This window comes from Rhinolophus sinicus, linkage group LG07 (assembly GCF_036562045.2).
Source record: "Rhinolophus sinicus isolate RSC01 linkage group LG07, ASM3656204v1, whole genome shotgun sequence".
NCBI lineage: Eukaryota > Metazoa > Chordata > Mammalia > Chiroptera > Rhinolophidae > Rhinolophus > Rhinolophus sinicus.
The window spans coordinates 21,498,586-21,522,568 of record NC_133757.1 but is presented as its reverse complement, the minus strand read 5'-3'; the positions used below and the strand labels follow the sequence as shown (position 1 = coordinate 21,522,568).

The window sequence follows — 23,983 nt, the reverse complement described above, 5'->3', positions numbered from 1 at the left end:
TGGGCCCCTGGGAAAGCGGAGGCACTAGGACCAGGCTTGGCTGGGCCTCTGTTGTTGTGTTTATGACCACAGGACACTTGTCTCTCTCCTGCCAGCCTTGGCCCTTCAGTTGTGGGTTTGGCCCAGTACCCGCATGTCTCCCAGTACAGCCCATCCCAGAAAGGCCTTTATAACAAATACCTCCCCGAAGGGAAGCTGCTCACTGCCAAGGTCCTAAGGTAGGTACCTTCTTCCCTCCCCCAGCCCCCTCACCCCTTTCTCTCGGAGGAGATTTAGAGGTAAACTTTATGCCTAACAGCTTGGGTAATGGTGAGCGAGTATAGTGTTCAGGTGAACAAAGCCCCGCTGTTTGGAGCCTTCTACCTCAGCTCCTCAAACAGATGTGGAGACTTTTCTCTGCATAGGTATCTATTGGGGACAAAGTAGGGGGACATCACCGCCGCCCTCCATCTTTTACTACTAAGCCTTGAAAATGTGCAAATCGTTCCTGAGCATACTGAACAGATTCCATGGCGGGTGAGGCAGGGCCCAGGACGTCGTGGGCTGATGAGGAGAGGGAGGCCTGGGCTGCCTGCCGTGCCTGTTATACTCGGTGTGCCGTCTTCGTTGCCCACCCTTCCTCTCTCGCTGTCATAGCGTGAACCACCAAAGCAACCTGGTAGAGCTGTCGTTCCTCCCCGGCGACACGGGGAAGCCGGACGTGTTTTCTGCCTCCCTGGGCCTGCCACTTCCAAAGCAAGAGGGGAGGCAAATAGAGCCGGAGGAGAGTGATCACACAGGAGAAGAAGAGAAGGAGCAGAAGAAGAGCCGGAAAAAGAAAGAGAAGAGAAACCAGAAGGGGCAAGAGGAGGTGCAGCTGCCCAGCAAGGAGAAGAAAGAACCCCAGAAACCACAAGCGAATAAGCAGGGCAAGCGGCCACGCCTGGAGTCTAGAAGCGAGCAGGTACATACCCAGGGAGGAGGGCCCACCCTCACATGAGAAGGAGTGTTTCAAAACCCAGCCAGGTAACTGCCTCGTCTTCTTGTGGACTGAGAGCAGTGTGTGTTTGGAGGCCTGGCAGTGGGTGGGACCAGGAGGGGCAGAGGGAGGGTCTTACCCTCGGCCGCCCAAGGGCTCTTGGGCAAGAAGGGTGGCTTGGCATTTTCCCACCCGTCATCTCAGGAACGAATGAACAAGAAGCAAAAGAAAGCTGCTCCGTCAGAGGAGGACGACAGTGGTGTTGAAGTGTATTATCGGGAAGGAGAAGAAGAGATAGAAGAGATGAGTGTGCTGCCCAAGGTGAGGGACAGCTTTGGGGGAGGAAAGGCCGCTCTGGGGAGGGGGCTCTGACTGCTGCCTAAAAGCTGAGCTGTCTCGGGCACCATCCTCCTCTCTCACTTCCTGTAAGATGAAAAGTTGGGGCTGTTTGTTTCCTCAGCTGGTCATCAGTCCCTGAGGACAGGGACCCTGTCTTACCTGTAGAGTGGGTTGCATAAAGTAAATTATAATCAGAATTGAATTCCAACGTATTGAATGGAACTGAATTAAATTAGTGGGATGGGCAGGTAAAGAGGGGGCTTAGCCTTCCTGAGCCTGAGTTCCCCTCTGAAAAAATGAGAACAGTGCTACATGAACTGAGGACTGGGTATGGAGGGGCTTCCCAGACTTCAGGTATCATATCCCTACTCCCCGCAGAACATTTGTCTTTTCTCGGTCCTAGCTTGATTATTGTTTTATACTTAATGTGTGTATGTATATATACATGCATACAAGTATGTTAAAACGTTGTTACCTAAATGAATTTGTTTACAAAGAAAACATTTTTGTCACTACTATAAAGTTTCCCAGTGAACCAGGGCCTAGTGTGGCCCTGGCAGGAGGGGCAAGTTCTCTGGGCATCCCTGCTCCTCCAAGTGGGATGGAGCTGGGGTACAGGGAGCAGCCTGAGCCAAGTGCTTTCCTCACATGCCTCTGTGATCCTCCAGCAGAAGCACACCAGGCCAGCAGAAGTACCCCGGCTGCAGCTGTCTTCCGGCTTCGTTTGGGACGTGGGGCTAGACTCTCTGACCCCGGCCTTGCCACCTCGAGGAGACAGCTCAGATAGCGAGGAGGACGAGAAGCCGCAGCAAGCCACGGTGTGTCATTTTGCAGGGCTTTGTCCTTTTTGCAGGGACCCCCTAAGGGTCTGTCTCCTGTGCTGTGTGGGTGTCTCTTCTGGCTGGGTGCGGCGGTCTCAGGCTGAGGAGTATTTGTAGGGCTCTGGGACTGCCCTGCCAATATTTGGCTTCCACCACAGACCTCCCCAGGGTCAGAGGAGCAGATCACTCACTTATTTTTCTGCTTTTCACAATAGCAGAAGAAAAGCAAGAAGGAAAGGGAGTTGGAGAAGCAGAAGGCGGAGAAAGAGCTGTCCCGCCTTGAGGAGGCGCTGATGGATCCCAGGCGACAGCCAGAGTCAGCAGATGATTTTGACCGACTCGTGCTAAGCTCCCCCAACAGCTCCATCCTGTGGGTGCAATACATGGCCTTCCACCTGCAGGCCACGGAGATCGAGAAGGCCCGGGCTGTGGCCGAGAGGGCGCTCAAGACCATCTCCTTCAGGTCTCATCTTTGTCCCCACTGCTTTAGGGAGGGGTATTTTGGAAGGGAAGGTCATGTCTCCCCAGGTTGCAGGGCTCACCATCTGTGGGTCATTTCCTCCTCGGCAGGCCAACAGCAGTTGGGGTGACAGACACCAGGGGCCCAGGGATTCTCTGACTCGCCCACAGATGTGCCGTCTGTGAAATAGATCTGCTCATTTATATTTTATAGTCCTCGTCACTGAAATAGCTAAGAGTCATTTACAGGAGTCCTGCCCCGCTTAGAGCAGAAGTAGAATAGAGAATACAGCTCTCCGCATACCTAGATGAAACTCCTGTAGGTGGCCATTTTCCAGGCAGAGAGTAGAGTGAGTTTCCTGAAGGCTAGTGAAGAGGGATGGCTATCTTTTGCTTCATTCTCTTATGAATTTGGGGACGGAAACAGACCAGAGATTCTGCTCCTTCCAGCTCAAACTCAGGCCAGTTTGAGATTCGGTAGGCTTCCTTCCCAGGAAAGGAGGTAGAGCCAGGTAGAACCTATATCTGGGAGACCCAGACCCGGTAATCAGGGGTTTGGGGTTCCTGCTTCTGTGGGCTGCACTGGGGCCAAGGGCTCTCGGTGCCTGCATGTGGCCGTGGGAACTGAGGACATGGATGGAACCTGGGGAAGAGGATGGAGTTCTGGTTGACAACCCATGGGGGCGTGGGAGGCTCTTTGGGCTGAAATGACGGAGCTCACATGCTGACTGCTCTCCCTCCAGAGAGGAGCAGGAGAAGCTGAACGTGTGGGTGGCACTGCTGAACCTAGAAAACATGTATGGCTCTCAGGAGTCACTGAACAAGGTCTTCGAGCGGGCTGTGCAGTACAATGAGCCTCTCAAAGTTTTTCTTCAGCTGGCTGACATCTACACCAAGTCAGAGAAGTTCCAGGTAGGAGTCTGGCAGGTGGCCCACTGCCACAGCGTTCCCCGCCACTCAGAAGCTGACTCCTGGGAGTCACAGAGGCAGCCCGGAAGTCTCAAGGAAGAACCCCCACGTTCTGATCCAGTTCTCGTCGTAGGACCTCCTTGCGGGCACAGGATTAGTAGGCAGACTGCCCGTCATGTGAGGCCTCCACCTCTGTGAGCCTTCCCTCTCCCCTCAGTATCTAGAATTGAGCCTTCGTAGTGATTGGAGTCTCTGAGCCCAAGTCATCTTATGAGCAGAGCTGCCTGTCTTTACTGTAGACCCCTCTGTTGGATCCCACTTTCCTCAGCTTGCCTTGTTTTTCCCACAGGAAGCTGGTGAACTCTACAACCGGATGCTGAAGCGTTTCCGGCAGGAGAAAACTGTCTGGATCAAATATGGCGCCTTTCTTCTGCGCAGGGGCCAGGCAGGGGCCAGTCACCGTGCGATGCAGCGAGCCCTCGATTGCCTGCCTAGTAAAGAGCGTGAGTGCTTATTGCCGCCTACGGGCCTGATTTCTGAACACATTAGGCTCTCAGATATCTGGGCATGGGGATTGTGGGTCTCCTCATCTGAGGGTGGTGGTAGGAAGCCTCATGGAGGGTACTTAGCTATCTGTCTGTTGATTATATGCTCATGAACATAATGCATGTTGCATTTCAAATGCTAGACTGTGAAGATGGAGGAACAAAAAGCAATTAGCACTAATTCTGTTGCCCCGCCCCTCTGTCCTCTCTGGGTGCAGAGAATAGGGTGTCTGCAGTGGGAGCCAGAGATCATTGCTCTCACATCTGTGGAGTTGACCCTAACCCCACTGCTCTGTCCCCATCACCCAGGTTCTAGGACCCAAGAGCAGGGAATCAGGAGTCAGACTCTCCCTGCAGCACAGGGTGTGTGGTGAGGGGTCCGCTTTGTGTGTCTGAGCAGTTGTCTCCCTGCAGATGTGGATGTGATTGCCAAGTTTGCCCAGCTTGAGTTCCAGCTGGGGGATGCGGAGCGGGCCAAAGCCATTTTCGAGAACACGCTGAGTACCTACCCAAAGCGCACAGATGTCTGGTCGGTCTACATCGACATGACCATCAAGCATGGCAGCCAGAAGGAAGTCCGGTGAGAGGGGAAGCCAGATCGGGGCAGAATTCCCTATTGGGGGTTGGGGTCATTGGCCAAGTGGATGAGTTTTAGCCCCAGAGCAGCTCCCAGCATCCATAGTTGTCTTACTCTATCTGGAAAAACAGCTTTGACATAACACTCCAGGTCCTGTGGCATTTACTTTTACAACTTCTTTTTCTGTCTCGGGCCAGCCTCTGGTCTTTGGAACTTTGAGTGGGAGGTAGGCTGGCCGCCGGCCAGGAGTCAGGAGGCTTGGGTTTCCCTCATAATAACACTGTGCCTGCCTGGCTCTCATTGTAGAGAATGTTCTCAGGCATAATCTCACTGTTGTCTGCCAGCATCCCCCAGGGCAGGGAGGATTGGGCGTGGGTAGACTGAGGTCCAGAAAGAACTAGTGCTTCGCCCAAGCCCATCAGTGAGTTTTAAGCAGAGCTTTTCTCACAGATCCACACCTCGTGTGTGTCCTCATCCCAGTAGCTCTGTCCTGATTCAGGCCAGTAAACCCTGTAGCATCTCTGGGTGTCTGTCTGCTCATCTGTAAAGGGAGCGTGGTGTTCTCTCTCTCCCAGCAGACATGAGGGGAGTCAATAATGGTGAAAATCTAGATAGAAGGGGGAGTGCTGGACAACAGATGCCCGGGCTCCAGGGCCTGAGAACAGGTGGGGAAAGTTAGCCGGGAATCATGTGGCCGGGGACCAAGAGGCAAATGCTGCCCTGCTCTTCTCACAGGGACATCTTCGAGCGGGTCATTCACCTGAGTCTGGCCCCCAAGCGGATGAAATTCTTCTTTAAGCGCTACCTGGACTATGAGAAGCAACACGGCACCGAGAGGGACGTGCAGGCAGTGAAAGCGAAGGCCCTGGAATACGTGGAGGCTAAGAGCTCTGTGTTGGAGGACTAGTGGCAGCCACTGTCTCCAGAGGCCATTGTCCTCAGATACTACTGCACTCAGACACCACTGTCCTCAGACAGCCAGTTCACAGGGGGCCAGCCCGCCGAACCTCAGGCCCTGGGCGGTTGGAAATTGTTGCCTGAGGACTCTATTTAAAGTGCTGCTTTTTCTGCAGCACCTCTGGGGTAATCCTGTTACGATAAAAAAGAACTTGCAATTTCTTACAATTTCTTTTTGCTTATTTTGTTTCAGGTAGCAATTTCATGTTTTCCTTTTCTGAGGCTGCTTATCTCACTTTGGCCCTGGCAGGCTCTTGGTCCAGCCAGAGGGGCTCAGCAGGTTCGAGGGAGCAGGCTCTCTCCTTTAGAGCTTGGAGTCCCGGGCATTCCCTCAGCCTCAGCTCAGCTCACTCTTGTGTCATTTTGTGGAGGCTGCGAGGACAAAGGCGGAACCCAGAAGGAAAATAAGGGAACCTGGGCGCCTGATAGGAAAGCCACAGGCATTGATGTAAACCAGCTGGTGACGTCTCCTCCCAGGCCCACTGGGGCCAGATGACCCAACCTCTCCACATTGGTGCCTCGTGTGTGAAGTGAGGTTAAAAAGTCCGACTTTGAAGGGTGATTTTTGTGGGTGAAGCAAGAGCATGCGTGTATGTTGTGTGCTGCCACAGGGCCTGGCAGGGAGGAGGCTCAGTGAGGGCCCAGACTGACTTGTGGCTTTGGGGAGAGCCACACGGTTTCTGTGTGTCTCTGGCATTGGTTGACTTTATGGTTGTTCCTTGAGTCCTGAGGGAGAGAGGACATGACGGGCCTACCACACCCATACCTCCCTGTGACCCTTGTGAAATTCCTAGAAAGGCAACCCCCCGCCTCAGTAATAATCCTGCATGTTCCAGAGTCCTTGGAGGCCAGCACAGACCCAGCTGTTTGTTGAAACCAGTCCTTTTTTGGCTTGGTCTTAAGAGAATTAAAATTTTTCTTTGGCAGAGTTTTAAATGTCCTGAGAGCTGGAAAGCTTTTTCTATGGGAAATAGCGAGTCATGTGCCAGGAAGCAGGAAAGGGACCAGGGAGAGCATCAGAAGTTTTCGCGGTGGTGGAGGCCATCAGGCCGGAGCGGACATGGGAGGAAGGGACAAGCCAGGCTGGCCTGGTTCTTGGTTATTAGCACTAGTTATAAGAACTAGTCTGCTTTACTGAGTGTAGGATCTTCTAACTCAAGAAGTTGAAGCTGTGGTGGCCGGTTAGCTCACTTCGTTAGAGTGTGGTGCTGATAACCGAGGGTGCCGATTCGATCCCCCCATGGACCACTGTGAGCTGTGCCCTCCTTTAAAAAAAAAAAGAAAGAAATGAAGCTGAGCTTCCCTCTGAGAAAGGTCAGGCTCCATTGGAACACCTGGCTGTCCCTGCTCCCCTGCTCCCCGTCCCACCCATTATATTAGCTTGGTGCAAAAGTAACTGCAGTTTAAAAGGTTAAAAATAATGACAGAAAGCGAAATTACTTTTGCACCAACCTAATGGTTCTGCCCAGAGTCTATGTGTCCCCTTCCCTCCCATAGGGGACGGGATTTGGGCCTGTGTGCATGACCACCAGTCTGCTGTGTGAGGCCCACCCAATCATGCAGACACCACGCTAGTCCTTTATACTAAGAAAAGCTTTATCAAAAATAGAAATATATAAAATAAAGCCAGCGGCGTACATTGGAGGGCAGCTTCCCAGCTGAGCACCATGGCGCTGGGTGTCCATACGCAATTACACAAATCAACTGCATGATAGCCTATACAGAGAGCCTGCTGGTGAGTGTCATCGTCACCTGGCTCTGCTGGCAGTGGCTTCTTGGCCTTGGCGTCCCACCAGTCAAAGGTTATCCACATCTTAGTTAATTACGGACCACTTCTGGGAGAGGGTCTTTTCTCCAAAGCTGTTGACCAAGTGGCTAGTGGCAACAGGAGAGGGGGTTTCTTCAGGTCTGAGAGCCTTGCTGTCCCAGCTGACCACATTGCCTACTAGCTCTCTCTCTACCCCAGCTTACTTTGTGTTCCTTTCTCTTGGTCTGTTTTTTCACAAAGCTGTGGTTAAAAAAAAAAAAATCCCCTTCTGATGCTGATGTGAGCCGGCCGCGGGCCAGTTTGGGGCGAGGGACTGGCATTTCCACAGCGTGAGAACAGGACCCTCAGGAGGTGAGCAGGGCCATCTCCACGTTGTCTGGGGCTGTGCCGTTGCCCGTCAGGCCCTGGGCCCACTTGTGCAGGCGGCTGTAGAGTGGGAGGCCCTGGTTCTCGCGGTACAGGTAGACACCAGTGATGGCGTTCCACTGTGGCCGAGGCTGTGTGCCTTCCACCGGGAACTTGGCGACCAGCTCCTCGTCGTCCTTGTTGAGCGCCACGAAGCCAAAGAAGCGGCGCACGTTGTTGGCGGCCAGCACCCGGGAGTGCACCTCGGCAGTGCGTTGGAAGAGCTGGTCCTCGCTGTCGCGGTACTGTGCCCAGTAGGCCTCCTGGCGGTAGCTGAGTGGCGAGCAGTAATGCTTGAGGCACTTGGTCAGGAACACCAGGATGGCCACCACGCCGATGAGCATCCACCCGAAGAGCTGGCCAGAGGAAGGGCAGCATTGAGGAGGGGCGAGGATCTTCCTGGACCCCCCGCCACCCACGGTGACATAGGAGCGGTCAGAGTCCCCTGAGAGCTGGCTCTGTCACTTCTGTGGCTGAAGATTCTGCTTCTGTAAGGGAAGCAGGCCCTTCTGGCTATAATTTCACCCCTTTGTCCTCACTCCCTTGAACTCACGCCTTCTCTGTTTTTAGACTTTGCCTCCCATATTTTCTGCTGCCATTCCTTCAGCCCCAAAGGCCCCCCTCCACATCATCTGAGCCCATCAAAATCCAGCTCAAACTGCCAGGCTCAGCCCAGATGCCACCTCCAGGAAGTCTTCAAAGGCCATTCTGGGAGCAACCTTCCCTTCCCTGAGTCCCCCGTGGCCTGGTTCCTCTTACATCATCACTCTCTGCCTTGTTTTGAAATCACCCATGTGCTTGTCTCAAACGCTCACTTGGGTGTGAACTTACTAAGGGCTAATTCAGATGAGGTCATCTTTGTTTCCCCACTTGATCCTGTACAGAGATTTGTGGGCATTTGATCATCAGATAAATTTTATTTCTGTGTTTTCCAGCTTCCATCTCCTTTGCTGCTGTCTCCAGCCCTGCTCTTCTCTCTACTTGTGTTTCCTATGTACTGGAGAGAAGCCCTTTAAAAAATCTTGTACTCCTTCCTGTCTCTCCCTCACCCCCTGCTTCTCTAAGTTAACGCTTCCAGCTCGATTTGCCTGCTTTTGCCCAGGTCTCTGCCCTTGCCCTTTCTTCCCTGACCAGCCTCCACTCCTTCAGAGCTAAGCCAAAGCTGAGGCCAGAATCAGGGCAGCAGGTGCTGCTTTCTCACTCGATACCCCTTCCTGCCTCAAGGGACTCCCCTATGTCAGCCGTGTTTGAGGCTGACTCAGTGCTGGGCACGGGGCCCTTCTTGGGACAGCAACACTCCACTCTCAACTCCTGGCTGACAGCAAATGTTTCATAGGCTTGCAAGGATTTGTGAGTAGTGGGCTGAATCTGTGACTGGGATCAAGGCTTCGTCTGAGCCAGAAGAACATTCCTTTAACATTTAAAACTCTTATTTGGGACCAGAATTGACCCTTGTCCCACCAGGCACTGACCCAGAGGTTACCCAGCTCTGATACCTGACACTGATAATCTAGTGCTTTCCTGGAGACCTTGGCCGCTGAGGACCAACTCCGGCTTTAACAGGAGGCCATGCTGGCCTGTCTGCACAACCCACCACCTGGAGAAGAAAGAAGAGGAGCTTCCCTTTGCACAGCCTTACCTGGGACTCATATTTGAGCCTGCGGCTGACCTCCTCCCGTAAACTTGACAGGTTGGCAGGACCCTCCCCACAAGGGAATCTGGCCAGGATTTCTGTGGCTTGGGCTGGTGGGAAGACCTCTTCTCCAGCTTTGAGAGAGGAGGGGTCCACGAACTCGCTGAGAGCGCAGACATAGGCCTCACCGCGCAGTAGAGAGATGACAGACCAGGTGACGGGGGCCACAGCCGCGCGGCCCAGGATGGAGCTTAGAAGGAGGAAGGTGGGAGCAGCCGAGCAGTTCTTGGACCTCCGGTATTGGCATTCAGCAACTAGGTTCCAGGTGTGCTTGTTGAGGATGACGCCAATGAGAAAGAGCGCCAGGGCGGGCACACCGATGGCCGTCAGCCCATACAGGTAGTTCCGGGCTGGCGAGCAAGGGCAGTGGAAAGCCACCACGGTGAACAGCTCCTGGCTGCCCACAGTGCCCAGTGCCACCAGCCCATTGAAAATCATCACGTCCTTGCTCTTAAAGAAGAGGGATAGGAAGCGGAAGTTCTCGGTGATCAGGGCTGCCATGGTGATAGGGCTGCTGGGGTCCGACTGCAGAGGTAGAGACGAGGTGACCGGGGTCGATGGTGCCCGATGGGACTAGGAAAGAGTGTGGGCTGCTGGGCACCTGAAGGCAGGACACAGTTGTGCCGTTTTATCCCCTGGAGTGGGTGGCCTGGTGCTTCCTGTGGAACAGTAGATGACGGGTAAATGCATGCCTCAGAAAATGTGGCCAGGCTGGTGAGAATGGGAGACTGGGAGCCCTGGTTCCTGGGGGAATGATGGTGGCCACTGCTCACTGAGCTCCTACTATGTGTCAGGTGCTTTACAGCCCTTGTTGCCGACCCCCATGATCCACATTGAGCTGTCATACCCCCAGTGTACACAGAGGAAGTGGGGGCTCCTGAAGGCGAGTGGCTTGGCGGGGTCACACATCAGTGACAGAGCTGAGATTCAAGCTCAGGTCTATCTGCCAGACACAGGTTCATGTTGCTACCACAGGCCTCTCAACACCATGTGGCGTTGGGGAAGGTGGGGTGTCGACGGGCTTTCCCTGTGGGATTCTAGGCAGTGCTGATGTGCTGAGACCTAGGACTGTTTGGGAAGTGTGTCCTCGAGGCCTCTGGCCTCAGGAGTAGAAAAACAAGTGGGTGTCCTGGTGGATAAGGGACTTGGGCTTGACCCTGTGATGTGGGACGGGGCGGAAGAAGGGGGCCTCCCGGCACGGGTGGGCCTGGAGCAGCATCCCTGGAGTTCATACGGACCTTTTTATTCTGGAGACCTCAGGCTCTGGCCTGGTTTAGGCAATCCGGACTCTCAACTTCATCACGTTTCTCCGGGCCTCGGTGTCCTCATCTGTGAGCAGAGCATAAATCACTCTGGTCCTTGCTCCCTCTCAGGGATGCTAGAAGGAAAAGAAAGGGAATAAACGATGCCTGATCATTGTCCTCTGTGTGACATAGGACCATATGTCCCTCCATCTCTCTCACCTCTTGAGTCTTCAGGGTGGTTCCCAGAAGTGAGGCAGGGTGGGACGATTTTTCCTTCCCACAAAGATCAGACAGCTAAGGCCTAAAGAGGATAAAGTGCCTGTTCAAGGCTATTGAAATGTGGAGATACACAGGCATGACCTAAGGAGGCCTGGAAAGTGGGCCAGGGTGAGTCAAGCTAAATGAGTCTTCCGCTGTTCAGTGCCCATCCATGAGGGCCCTGGCAAACCTCCCCTTCCCCACCCATTACCTCTTCCCTATCCAGCCGCCTCCCAGCAGCCCTGTTCCATCCAGGTCCCTGGGCTCAGGGACTGCCCAGCCTGCCCGTGACAGGAAACCCTGATGAAGGCTAAGGCCCTGCCGGCCGTGCCCAGTTGGCCACTCCCAGGCTGTGCTGCTTTGGTTTGTGCTGCAGCAGTGCTGGCAGCCTGCCAGGAAGTGGTCATGGCCTGGGCTCCAGCCTTGCTCTGTCCTAGCTCCCTTCCCAGGATCCACCCACACAAGCCAGAGGCTGGCCATGTCCTTCCCCCCTATACCAGAGATGAAAAAACTCAAGTCTGAAGGCCCGAAAAAGCCTATATACTACCACCCCTCCCAATCTCTGCCAAGGCTGCCAGATGGGCCAGGGCGGAGCTGGCTGGCCACGTGAGGTACCAGGAGATGGAGACAGAGGAGGTGTCTGACTTTCTCCAACTCAGCCCCAGGCCTCCAGCCTGACTCCCTGGGAAAGGGAGTTTGTAATGTTGCTGGGATGAATGAGTTAAAAGCAGCCCCCTGCCTCCTTCTCCTCTTGGCTTCAAGGTTCCTAATGAGCTCCCTATGGGGTCCTGGGTTCATAAACCACACAAAGTGGGGTAAAAGATGTCTGAACACTGGTGGGGAGAGGAGGGACCAGGCCAGCTTCTGAGACTACACCCTTGCTTCGCCCTCCCCTCCCCGCCCCCAAGCCTCCCGCCAGGGAGGAGTCACCCTAAAGCTGGGACCTCCAATAACAAGTCAGGACAGGAGACAGGCAGCTGGGGGAGGGGCAGGTCTGGACCTTGTCCAGAGTGGGGGGAGGCTGAGCTAGGGGCCCCTCTCCCAGGACAATCCCTCTGGGCAGCCTCAGACTGGCCCTGCCATGCTTCCCCGTCACTTGGCATGTCCCAGGGAGGGGCCCTTCCTTACCTGGGGCCAGCCTCGGGTACCAGTGGCTTTGCTCTCTTCAGGGCTGGGCTCTCCCAGTGGTGTGCAGACATCAGAGTGTAGGCCTACGGGGCAGGCATCCGGTGGGGCAGCTACCCCACCCACCCCAAGTGTCCTCCGCGGGCTGCCTCCCGTTTTTCTTCTGCACAGGCGCAGAGCCTGGGGCTGGTGGCGTCCTCGGAAAAGTTTAACTCCAGAAAAGAGGAGGGAACAGCGGGATGGAACTTGTGCAGTGGCGAGTGGAAAACATCCCCCCGCGCCAGGCAGAGAAGGGCGGGCGGCAGAGGGCGGTGCAAGAGGAGAGGAAGTTGGGGCTCCCGTTCAGCAGCCCATGGCCAGCGTCCGGCTCTGCCTGCCTGCCTGCCAAAGCAGGCTGCCTGGGAGCCAGCCTGAGGGTGCTCCACACCAGTGGGACCGGTTCAGGGGCCAGGCAGGGAGCCTTCAGGAGAGCTGGCCTGGGCCTGCCCTCTGGGTCAGTTTTAAGAGCAGCTCCCATGCTTGACACTCCTCTGGACAGAAGCTGCAGCGTTAGGGGAGATGCCCTCAGACTGATGCAGACCCATGGCAGGATACGCAGAGCTAAGCCCACTCCCCACCCCCATTCTCTGACTCTGTTCTGGCCCTTCTTCCTCAGCCATCCACCACTGCCTGGACAAACCCTCCCCAGATGTAAGCTCTTCTATCCAGACTTCAGCTAACTCCCCAGGTAGTGCTTCAAATCTCAGAGGACTGACAAGTGAATTCTGGAGTATAGGGATTTTCTGAGGCCCTATGGGCAGAGCTTTGACCGGTGGGAGGAATTTTCAAGGAGGTGGGTTTTGGAAGGAAGCTCTTTATAGTGATCAAAGCTGCCCAGACTGTCCCAGAAAGTAGTCATGAGCTCCCCATCTGTAGGAGTGTGCAAGCTGAGGCTGAAAAGCCATAGGTCAGGAATTCTGAAGAAGAGAGTCTTGTCTGTTCAAGGACAGGCCAGATGATTCCTAGGGATCAAGGGAGAGCCCTCCCCCCTGACACCCCACCCCCATCTCTGTCAGCTCTGTACTGCTTGTGGTTCTATAACAGTGGAACTGCTGAGTGACATGCTGTCCTCTCTGAGCTGGACTTGTCCATGTGCAGGAGTGAAGGGAAAAGGACCAGAGCTTATATTTCAGATCCTACCATGTGCCAAACATGGTTCCACATTCTTCCTCCAAAAGTTAATTCCCTTTATCATCACTATGATCCTGAAAAGCAGATCTTTTAACACCCATTTTACAGACAGACACACTGAGGCTTGGACGGCTTGTCAGGGTCCTACAGCTCTAGTATAATATTTGACCCCAGATCTGCCCGACCCAAAGCTTTACTCTTTTTTTTTTCACATTTGTGCTTCCCAATACCTCTGGGTTGCCTTTGCTCACTGGAAGCCCGGCACACACCTGGTCTTTACTCACCTGATTCCTCCCCCTCATTCAGGGCCTAGATCAAGTCCCACCTCCTGGAGGAGCCATGTAGCCCACCTTGGCCTACAGGGATCGCCCTCCTCCCAAACAATTAAAGAGAGGGAGAGCTGGTCTCAGATGTGAGAATAGAGGAAATGGTACATAAGGAAGAATGGAAATCATTAAAACAGTGTTGTAGGGATAAAGTTCAAAATGAATTCTTAGATGAGTGGGATTACATCTCAAAGATATCTGAAGGGGTAAGAAGTCCATCTTCTTGGCCCTGCTTCCTCCTTGACAATGATAGCTCCAGTTCTTGATGTTCCCCTCCATTCAACCCTATGTCCAGGGGGAGAAGGAGGTTAAGCCTGCAGGTTCAGAAATCATGAAACATGTCAGCCACCACATACTCAGTTCCTCCATGTGCTGTGGGCTTTATACACTTTACTCATTTAATGCTCACAGCAACCCCATGAGGTAGGTGCCCTCATCCCCATTGTATAGATGAAGAAACTGAGGCACAGAAAATGAAGCAACTGGGGATGGTCTGATTTCCTCCTATAACCTGGATGTAAGGGAGGTGTTAGGGCAGTCAGTGAGAAGATCACTTCTCCCTGTCATGAGAGGTACTTTTGGTTTGAATGTGTCCACCCCGCCGAAACTCATATGTTGACCCTGACCCCCAAAGGTGATGATGTTAGGAGATGGAGCGTTTGGTAAGTACTTAAGTCACAAGGGGAAAGCCCTCATGAATGGAATTAGTGGCCTTATAACAGATACTCCGGAGAGCTCCCCAGCCCCTTCCATTGTGTAAGGACAGTGAGAAGGCGTGGCTATGAATCAGGAAGACCACCAGAAAATGACCGTGCCCCATGATCTTCGACTCCCAGCCTCCATCACTGAGAAATCGTTGTTTATAACCTACCCACTCTGTGGTATTTTGTGATAACAGCCTGAGTGGACTACGACAGAAGGCCTTTCATGCTTGGTGCTAAATCAATGTTCAGTCTGCCACGACAATTGTTGAGTGACTTCTATGGTGACCACACACTCTGGCTTCTCCTGGGTGGACCCAGCTTCTGGTATCTTGTCTTATCACCTGTCACCTCATGTGTGTCATACCAGGTGAGGCGGGGTGTCATGTCCTTATGGCCACCTTGGCCCACTCAGCCTCGCTCAGGAGACTGGCCAAAACCAGAGTACTCCCGCTTCAGGAGACGGCTGGATGCCCTCCCACTCCCTGAGCCTTGAGCATGAGGGAACAGAGATCGTAAACAGTCACAGAGAAGAGTGGACGCTGGGCAAGGATGTCCGTAGAACCTGAGTGCAGACAGTGAACCAGAATGAAGTGGCCTGGGAAGGGCTGAGCAGGTGGGAGCTTGTCCCCTGCGAGCCAGTTTTGAACCCTTCTGACTAATACTGCTTGTGGCTCAACTGCCCCGAGGCCACCTAAGGCAGCGGCACAGCTGGAGGAGTGCGGTCCCCTGCTAGCTCCAAATTTCCAGCCTCCCATGAGCAGATGAGTGCCTGGGCATGTGGGTCTGCTCCAGAGGCTACTGCACAGCACCTACCGCCTTCAATTTTCCATCTGGTTTGGGGGGCGAAGGGGCTGTGGGCTCAGACCACCATTCTTGCCTCTTCACCTGGCTACAGCTCACACTTTGCTGAAGTAGGTGGCCACCTCCTTGCGTGGAGGCTGGGGCCCACCCCCAGCCCAGCCGTTGCCCATCAGCGGCTCCTCCTGGCCCAGCTTCAGGGGTGGCTTGCATTTGTGCCAGTTTGTGAGCAGCTTGTTCATGGCTCCTTGATCGGTGATACCTCGCAGTTTCTCCCTGTCCTCGGCACCATCGGTGGTAGCTGGGGCTGCTGAGCCAGCAGGGGCTGTGGCCAGTGCCCTGTGGGTGTGACCCAGCTCTAGGTCATGGTTCATGGCCTCAAAGAACTGCTGGATACAGACCTTGGCGAAGGCCTTGGCATGTTCCGTGCATGTCTCATCAAAGAGCTTGCGCTCGATGTCAATATAGTGGGACCAATACTTGCTTTTGAGGAAGGCAGCCTGTGTGAAGCAGGGCCGCACAGAGCGCACAACAAATGCCAGCAGTGTGGTCAGCAGCACAAAGGACCAGCCCAGTGCCTGCAGCGGAGAGAAGAGAGAGTCAGCTTGGCACTGCCCTGTGGTCTCCCAAGCCTGTCCAGACCCCCAAAGCACTCTCTATGCCAGGGCTTTTAGGGAAAAAAGTACTGACTGGGCAAGTGACTTCACCTATTGACCTCCATTTCATGTCTGTAAAACAGGCACACATATACCCATTTCATGAAAATGAGGTCATGTGAGTAAAATGCCCCATGTGTGTAGTCCTGGCACTCATAATACAGGAGTTAACGGGACAGACCCAGGAGTTAGCTGCCTGGGTTTGGTCCCTGTCTCCACTACTTACTAGTTGACCAGGAGAAAGGTACCTGACTGCTCTGTGCCTCAGTTTCCCCACATATAAAATGGGGCTGGTGATAGTACCTAGCTCATAGGATCATTATGAGGACTAAATGTGATACTAAACTTAGCACAGTGCCTGGTACATAGTTAGTGCTCAGTAATTGTTAGCCACTGTAATTATGCCAATAGGTCTTTGCTGAACATGCCTCTTCCTTCAGGAAGCCTTCCTTGACTTCCCTAGGCCATAGTGACCCTTTTTACTGTGAGTTCTGTACCTCTCCATTGGCTCCTGGTATTGTCTGCCATTCAGTCACCAGCACTAACTGAGTGTCTCTTCTGTGTGGGTTCTGAGCTGGGCCCTTGGGGTCACAGAGACAAATTGGACAATCCCTCAAACTCAGTGCTAAAGAGCACTGGACATTTAGGTGCTGGCTCTGTTCAGCCAGTAACTCCCTGTGGGGCACAGGGCAGGATGCTCTCCCAACCTCTGCTTCAGGGTCAGCCCCCAGCTGCACAGAGAAGCGTTAGGCCAGATCAGAAGAGGGGAGGCAGAGCAATCCCAAATGCCTGTAATGGGTCTGGCTGGTAATGGCAGAGAAGACATCACGTGGGGAGCTACAGACCATGTGCTCCGTCTCGGCAGGATGCGCACCCCTTATGCTGCTCAATGAGGAAATGTGGTCCCTATGGGGTGGAGGTCCTGATGTTTCAAATACAGCTGGAAATCTGCTTTTTATGTGAAAATTTCTGGTTTTAAATGATGTCAACTCATTCTAAAATTGAATTTCTAATTCAACTTCTGAAGACCAAATGAAACATATCAGGCTGCCTCTCTTCTGGGGGCCCTTTTAGTTTATGATGTGATGGTTAAGATCAGGTGGAGGGACAGCTGCATCAAGCCCTGATGCCTGGGACGATGGGACAAGTGCCCAGAGGAGAGGAGGCACAGTTTGGGAGAGAAGCAGAGATTGGATCAGACTCTCAGAGTATGAGACTCAAATGGGGTGTTTGGTGGTGTTGCAGGCCTCCAGGAGTGTTCCAGCCTGGAGCGAGGAGGTGCCGGCGTGTCTGGACTTGCCAGAGCAGAGCGTGCATGTTTCTCTAAGCCCTTGCAGGGCAGGCCCAGCCTCTGCCCCTCCCCTGACAGCCTCTGGTCCATGCGCTGCAAGGGCATGCTGCCTGGGTCATCCTCCCCATAGTGCAATGACTGCAGGGGCGGCCTGAGGGGCCTGGATGGGTGACACACAGAGGAGCAGAGGACGTGGGAGTGGGCCTGGAGAGACCCGAGCTCTGGATTTCCCATCAGTGGGCCCTTTCATTCTGCCTCTAGGGAACATCCCAACAGTGCATCCCCCTCATGCAAGCCCTTCCTGGAGTATCTTGACCCTCAGTTCCCACTCCAGGAGCAGGGAGGCACCAGCTGGGGGCATTTGCCAGTGAAATGTACCCAAATGGCCCAGCCACCCACCGGCCTCACCACTACTCTGGCTTGGAAGAAGAAAGGATGCAAATTCCCCCAGGCTTCCAATCGGAGCTCAGGACAGAGGATGTGGGGCTGGCTGAGCTGTTGGGTCCGCTCCTGGGACCTCAGAAAGGGGCACAGGCCTTTGGACTAAGGTAGCCATAGCACTTTCCCCCAGGTGGCCCCCGATCTGAATGAAAACATGGCCTTCAGAAGCCTCTGCCTCAGTTGGGAAAATATGCCCCTACCCCACAGAGCTCTGTCTGAGGGGGAGCCCCAGTCTGTTGGGGAAACATGACTATTCCTGAGGAAGCCCCATTTTGAGACGTGGTGGGATCGAACCCTTCCAGAAGGACTCCAGTCTGTGTGGGGAGACCAAAGCCTTTTGTCCTCCTCACCTGGGAGATGCAGCGCAGGTAACGCACGGCCACCTCTCGGGCCAGGAGCCAGTCGCCATCGTAGATCTCTGGGCAGGGCACCCGGGCAAGCAGGCGGGCAAGCTCGGGTGGAGCTAAGCTGAGCGCCAGGCTTCCGTTGCCCAGCACGGTCACGGGCACGGCAGTGCAGAAGGCACAGAGGAAGCACTTGCCATCAAGCAGCGTGACGGCCACCCAGACGACAGGTGCGATGAGGGCGCGCTGAGCCATGGAGCAGAACATGTAACGCAGCACGGCGGGGTCCTTGGCCCGGCGGCCAGGCGGCCGCTTCCACTCCTCAGCCAGCATGGACACATTGTTGTTCAGTACCAAGCCGAGCAGAAAGAGCACCAGGGGTGGCGCCAGCAGGATGCCCGCACTGTAGGCTGCATTGTAGCCGGGCAGGCAGGGGCAGTTGAAGTCAAAGGCTGAGTATATCTGGGCACTGGCCAGGGCCATGATGCCACAGATGCCATTCATGAAGGACTCCTGGTTGGACTGCAGGAACTGGAAGACCATCCGGAACTTGTCCATCGCACCCCCCGGGGGGCCTGGGGGCCTCCTCCCACCTCACCGCTGCCTCAAGGATGGTCCCTGTGGCCCACTCAGTGCCCACCTCATGGCTGACACTGGCAGAGCTCAGGGCAGCGGCTGAGGTCACTGTCTCTTTGAGGAACATACTAGTCATATGCTGGCCAAGAGGCATAGGGTGGCCAATCCTGTGGGTGTAGCCGGAGTTCTGCCCCTCCCCTCTCCACCCCTCCTGGGCTTCGCTCTCTCCACAGCCACCTCCGGCACTGGGAAACCACCAGGGCCACACCTGATGGGGACCAGTTTTCACTGGATGTGAAAGTAGGGCAAGGAGGCTCAGACATAAGCTGGGAAGACATGGTCTCCAGCAGGGTTGGAATTTGGGAGAATCCTGGGCTGCTGCAGAGGCCTGAGCTTCTGGACATTATCTCCTGGGCTCCTAGGAAGCATGTCACCTTCCTTCTGCCCTTCCCATTGGGTCTTTCTTCCATGCTGTATCAGAATCCAAGAGGGGCTCCTCCATCAGTTCAGACAATGATGGTACAATGATATAGAGATGGCAGTGATAGTGGTGGTTGTAATGGAGGTGATAATGGTGATGGTGCTGGTACTGGTGATGGCAGTGTTGGTGTTGGGGATGGTGCCGATGGAGGTGAAGGTGATAGTGGTGCTGATGGCAGTGATGGTGGGGATGGTGGTGATGATGGTGGTGATGGTGGTGCTGATGGCAGTGATGGTGGGGGTGGAGATAGTGCTAATGCAGCATGGCATAGAGTAAAAACCCTGAATTAGGATTTGGAGTCAGATATGGATCTGAGAGATGGCTGTGTTCCCCCCCACCCCACTCTCCCTGCACACACACACTGGGCAGGGAGCTCTAGCCTATGAGCATAATGCAAATGCTTTTATGTGCAGTTTGCTTGTGTCTCTGTGGGTGTTTCTGTGTGTTTGTAGATTGTGGATGAAAAATCCTTTCCTGGCTCTACCTTCCTCCTCTACTTCCCCCGATCAAAAAATAAAGGGGCAGAACAGTGGGGTTTCAGGCCTGGAGTTCAGGTCCCAGAATGTCTTTGGGAACCAGCCCAGGGCCCCTCCTGTCAAAGTGTGGAGTAGGTTAAAGCGCTCCCTTTAATGCCCACCAGTTCTCCCAGAAGAGCAGGTCAGACCCAGCTCCAACGAGATGGCTCCTGTCTGGGTTGAGAGGGTGGGGCTGGGGCTGACGCAAAGCAAGAGCCTGGACAGAGTGGCTCCATGGGGCCCACAGATCTGTGTATCCCTGTAGGGGTCACGTATGATCACTGTGGCTTTGGGCCTCGGTGTCTGTGTATCCGCATGTGTGCGTGTAACCACATTAGTGGTGTGTGCGTCTCTAGGACCAACAAGAATTGGCATTTACCGAGGTTTCTGTGTCAGGCCCCAGGCCAGCACTTTACCTGTATAACCTCATGTCATCTTCGTACAGTTCTATGGGATAGGTGCTTGTGGGGGCAGAGCCCCAGAAAGAAGTTTCCAGGCTCTCGGCCTCACATAGACAGGTGCTGGCTCAGGTAGTAAATGGCCATCAATGTGATTGCATGGCCATCAGCTGTGGCTAGTTGGCCGTCAGCTGTAACCAGTGAGCCATTGGCCACAATATAACTGCTGTGGCTACGAGAGAAGGAGAGAAGAAAGATGGCGGTTTGAGAGAAGAGAGAAAGAAGAGAGAGGAGAAAAAAGAATGGGGCTAGCAAGAAGATGGCGGCTGGGCTGGCAAGTGTGGATGGCGGTTTGCGGACAGTGTGGATCCAGCCTCCATTGAGAGTATAGTGCCGCCAGAGAGAATATAGTGGTATGACTCCCCTACCTATGGCTCCGTGGGTGTTCCTTTTTGGCCTCACCATATCCTGCGTTATGTGGGGAGCGGGAGCAGAGACCCCACAGGCCTCCCAGCACGACAGTGCTGTTGTCCCCATTTTACAGAGGTGGGGACGGAGCCTCAGAGAAGTTAAGTTACACAGCTTGTAGGTGGAGGAGTGGGACATGAACCCAGGCTAAGTACAAGTGGAGGTGGGGGAGGGAGCAAGGAAGGGTTTTTCTGCTTTTCTCTTCCGGTTGAATCAGGTTCTTCTGCTCTTCTCGTCCAGGTGGAAACACTAGTGCATCACAGATCGGATGCAGGTGGAGAAAGTTATTGCTCCCTTCACTATCAGGCTGTGCTTGTGGCAAATGGAGCCTCTAGGCTGGTGGCTTCTGGAGGACCATTGTTGGGGGCTTCCAAGAGGGCACCCACAGGTGGAGAGCAGGATGAGGGAGATCCAACCAAGGACATCTATGGCAGCGTCGACGTGCTGGCTGACAAGGGGTCTGAGCTGCAGCACAGCTTGGCACACAGTCTCGGGTGCGGAGTGGTGGGGTGGAGTGGGCTGGTGCAGAAGCCCAGGAGGAGTGCCGCTCCAGGGGGCCGCCTGGAATCTCTGTCTTCTACAGTGGATACTGTTTGTAGCTGATGTGCCCTGCTAGTGGCACCCGAGCTGGCTGCATGGTGCCTGCTCCAACTACATATACACTCTGCAAATTCTAACTTCAATGTTATTTAAAAATACTTGATACAAAACAGCTTGATTGGATTCTACACTTACTATTCGCATATCACAAGAGTTTTGGTTACAGTTATTGAAAATAAAGGATGAGTGCTGCAGTCTTGACATACCATTCAGACTGTTGTAAATTTTTGAGTGGTTGTATAAATTAGTTTTAAATTTATCAACTCGGGCCAAGTCTTCTCTGGGTGGTATTTATCAAACATTTGAAGAGATCATTATTAAAGAGCCTTGAGGGGATGGGTAAACATGATCAAAAGATACAAACTTCCAGTTATAAAATAAATGAGTTTGGGGATGTAATGTACAGCATGGTAACTATAATTAATAATACTGTATTGTATATTTGAAAGTGCCAAGAGAGTGAATCTTAAAAAGTCTCCAAAAAAATATGTGTAACTATGTGAGGTGATGGATATTAACTAGACTTATTGTGGTGATTAATTTGCAATATAAACATATATAGAACAATTATATTGTACACCTGAAACATAATAGTATATGTCAATTACATCTCAATTTAAAAAAAAGAGCCTTGAATAGAATCTGCCATCGTCATTTCAAAATCTGATGTTAAAAATTTATGTTCACTGAAGCATGCTCAAGAAGCCTGGGAGATTTCATTCGGGTGTTTTATACCAATTCAGTATTGAATATCTTTCCTAATTTGTGCTACATTTTTCTAATCATAATTCTATAAGATAATGAAGATGTAATCATTGTCCCACTGGGCTCTATATAGATGTCTCCAAATCCCCTTCGTTTGCCCAGGTGTCACGTGTCAATCAATGTCTCCACACACTGGGATGTGAAGAAGGTTAGGAACCTCTGTCTCTGAAGCATGAGGGCGAGGGGCAGGTGTCCTGTGAGGGAGAAAGTGGTGGTGGCCTCTTGAGCAGCAGCTGAAGCCAGAGCTGTGTCAGCCACCACAGAAAGGATATGTGGAACATGCCCCGCTCCTAAAGCATCATCTGCCCACCCAAATCCTCCTCAGGCGCTGCCCAGTCTCTCAGTGTTTCTTTCATTGAACAGTCAAGTTTCTTCTTAGCAAGAAACCATGTTACAGAGCACGTAAGAACCCTCATCAGCGACCGGGGTTCACAGCTCAACCCAGCCACATACCAACCAGGGACCTTGAGCAAGTAAGTAATGTAACCTCTGGATGCCACAGACTTTGCATCTGTGAAATGGGGAGAATAAAAGAGCCGACATTTCAGGCTGTCGTCATGAGGATTCAATGAGATGCTGCAGGTAAAAAGTTTAGCGCAGAGCTAGGCCCACAGTGAGCTCTCAGTAAATGATGGTTATAATCGCGTAACAGTAATAATTACCATCTCTTCAACTGAGCTTTGGTAGTGCACTTTGAAAATGTGTGCTAGTTTCCTATTGCTGCTGTAAAAAGTCACCATGAACAGTGGTTTAAAACAACACAAATTTATTCTCTCACAGTTCTGTGGGTCAGGAGTCTGAAGTGGCTCGCAATGGGCTGAAAATCAAGGAGTTGGCAGCCTGGGTTTCTTCTGGAGGATCCAGGGGGAGAATCTATATCCTGGGCTTCTCTGGCTTCTAGAAGATACCTACATTTCCTGGCTCGTGGCCTCCCATCACTCCAACCTCTCCTGCCTCCCTCTTATAAGGACGTGTGACTACACGGTGTCCACCTGGACCATCCAGGTGAGTCTCTCCATCTCCGGATCTTTCACGTAATCACTTCTGCATCTGGAGGTAACACATTCACAGGCTCCGGAGATTAGGTGGTGGGCCTTGGGGGCTCATGACTCTATCTATGACAGGAGGGGTCTTTGGGAGTGCATTTAGCAATGCTCTGTCTTCTCCACCTCTCCCCTCTGACTCCTACAGCATATGACTGGGTGTAAATGGAAAGCAGGGTGACATGACCCTGCACAAATTTTCAATGTGTTGGCAGCAAACTCACCCACAGCTACACTCTGGAGTGTACACTGGGCTGCCCCTAGAAGTGTTGTCCTGGCATGCACCCCAGTGCTAGAGGAGTTAAATGTCATGTAAAGCAGCATGCAAAGGGGGCCTCTAGGGAGCGGGTGCTGTACCTTTAGGAAAATGCCCACTTTACATAGGAGAGCATGAAGGTAGGGTGCTCAAGCAGCACTGCCCTCAACCAGCAGCTCTGGCAGCACCTGGAAAACAGGGCAGTGGAGGAGGCAGCAGCCATCAGTGAGATGTGGCTGCCAAGGCAGCTCAAGTACTATCAGGCTGTGTTACCAGAGGTATGAGGTCTTTACCTAAGGAGGATACAGTGCCGTTCTCTTCTGTGTTAGCCAAACTGTACTGGAGGTTGTATGTTGTGTCCAAAACCAGCAGTACTCACTAAATATTCCATGTACTTCCCTATAATTCCCAGCCTCTGTTTCAGGTAGGTTGAAGCCATGGGACTGAGTTGTGTCACAGAAGCCCCCACCTCTTACCACTGTCCCTAGTCTTTGTCTTCCCTGTCTCATGGACCCTGGACACCAGGGTAACACCCACCACCGTCAGCACTCCCCTCTACATTTCAAAGGCTGCTCACCGCACCCGGGAGACATTTGGCCCAAGACAAGCTGGCGGTGCCACAGTTAGTGCCCCAGTCAGGGACAGTCGAAGATTGGTAACAAACCCTCCACCTTCCTCCTTCCTGGGTTGGGAGGCCTGGGGACGTGGGCACCCAGAGTTGCCCACAGCAGTAACTGGCTGGCTCCACAAACGTTACTGACTTTCTTCCCTTTCTGGTATCACTTCCCCTGTTCCTACCTTGTTTCCTGGGAGTGACTGCCACGTAAACCACTCACTGACTTGCTTGTCTCAGAATCTGGGGAATAACGTATGTCTTAATGTGGTATCCCAATATGGGGGAGTCCCGTCAGCTGGGTCCCCAAGTAACCAGAGGAGCTTCCCTCCTGCCCAACTTTCCTCCCCTGTTTATCTGCTTCAGACTTTGCCTGAGTGAGAAATGTATCTTTGTTGTGTTAGGGCACTGACATTTTGGTGTTATTTTTACATTCGGGTCTAACCTGACTAACACAGGATGGACTGCTCTACAGGTTAC

At 53.2% G+C, this 23,983-nt stretch overlaps 3 protein-coding genes across 8 annotated transcripts in view; 1 reads left to right on the top strand and 2 right to left on the bottom strand.

The window, feature by feature from the left end:
* The window catches only part of PDCD11 (programmed cell death 11), a 42,169-nt gene extending 36,436 nt beyond the window's left edge, over positions 1 to 5,733 (top strand). Inside the window, exons 28-36 of one of the 4 annotated variants that reach the window (XM_074339107.1) lie at positions 96 to 218; positions 637 to 943; positions 1,163 to 1,279; positions 1,969 to 2,115; positions 2,337 to 2,581; positions 3,321 to 3,489; positions 3,836 to 3,989; positions 4,446 to 4,611; positions 5,344 to 5,733. In XM_074339107.1, the coding sequence (XP_074195208.1) occupies positions 96 to 218; positions 637 to 943; positions 1,163 to 1,279; positions 1,969 to 2,115; positions 2,337 to 2,581; positions 3,321 to 3,489; positions 3,836 to 3,989; positions 4,446 to 4,611; positions 5,344 to 5,515 (1,600 nt within the window). In that variant the 3' untranslated portion in view covers positions 5,516 to 5,733. Of the gene's footprint in view, positions 1 to 95; positions 219 to 636; positions 944 to 1,162; positions 1,280 to 1,965; positions 2,116 to 2,333; positions 2,582 to 3,320; positions 3,490 to 3,835; positions 3,990 to 4,445; positions 4,612 to 5,343 lie in introns of all 4 variants that reach the window. The other 3 variants (XM_019725038.2, XM_019725039.2, XM_019725037.2) reach the window with 3 other exon arrangements.
* A 1,410-nt stretch (positions 5,734 to 7,143) lies between these two features.
* CALHM2 (calcium homeostasis modulator family member 2) lies at positions 7,144 to 12,392 on the bottom strand. Of its 3 annotated transcripts, XM_019725047.2 has the most exons (5): positions 12,062 to 12,392; positions 10,895 to 10,976; positions 10,670 to 10,809; positions 9,378 to 10,090; positions 7,144 to 8,094 (listed from the first exon to the last, which is right to left on the bottom strand). In XM_019725047.2, the coding sequence occupies exons 4-5, from the start codon at positions 9,930 to 9,932 to the stop codon at positions 7,678 to 7,680; spliced, it is 972 nt and encodes a 323-aa protein (XP_019580606.1). In that variant the 5' UTR covers positions 9,933 to 10,090; positions 10,670 to 10,809; positions 10,895 to 10,976; positions 12,062 to 12,392; the 3' UTR covers positions 7,144 to 7,677. The 3 variants fall into 3 exon arrangements, with proteins under 3 accessions (XP_019580606.1, XP_019580605.1, XP_074195215.1); XM_019725046.2 differs by lacking the exon at positions 10,895 to 10,976; XM_074339114.1 differs by lacking the exon at positions 10,895 to 10,976 and having other exon boundaries at positions 10,670 to 10,760.
* Positions 12,393 to 13,621: 1,229 nt separating this feature from the next.
* On the bottom strand, positions 13,622 to 18,919 carry CALHM1 (calcium homeostasis modulator 1). The gene is made up of 2 exons (XM_019725049.2): positions 17,795 to 18,919; positions 13,622 to 15,634 (listed from the first exon to the last, which is right to left on the bottom strand). Exons 1-2 carry the CDS (start codon positions 18,344 to 18,346, stop codon positions 15,155 to 15,157), a joined length of 1,032 nt encoding a protein of 343 aa, XP_019580608.2. The 5' UTR covers positions 18,347 to 18,919; the 3' UTR covers positions 13,622 to 15,154.
* Between the last annotated feature and the right edge of the window lie 5,064 nt (positions 18,920 to 23,983).

Bases quoted from the DNA above. Each gene is read 5' to 3' on its own strand.
- CALHM1 (XM_019725049.2), bottom strand. From the start codon at position 18,346: ATGGACAAGTTCCGGATGGTCTTCCAGTTCCTGCAGTCCAACCAGGAG. The intron at 15,635-17,794 runs GTGAGGAGGACA...TCTCCGCTGCAG, and splicing joins ACCTGCGCTGCATCTCCCAG to GCACTGGGCTGGTCCTTTGT.
- CALHM2 (XM_019725047.2), bottom strand. From the start codon at position 9,932: ATGGCAGCCCTGATCACCGAGAACTTCCGCTTCCTATCCCTCTTCTTT. The intron at 8,095-9,377 runs GTAAGGCTGTGC...TCCTCTGGCCAG, and splicing joins GGCTCAAATATGAGTCCCAG to CTCTTCGGGTGGATGCTCAT.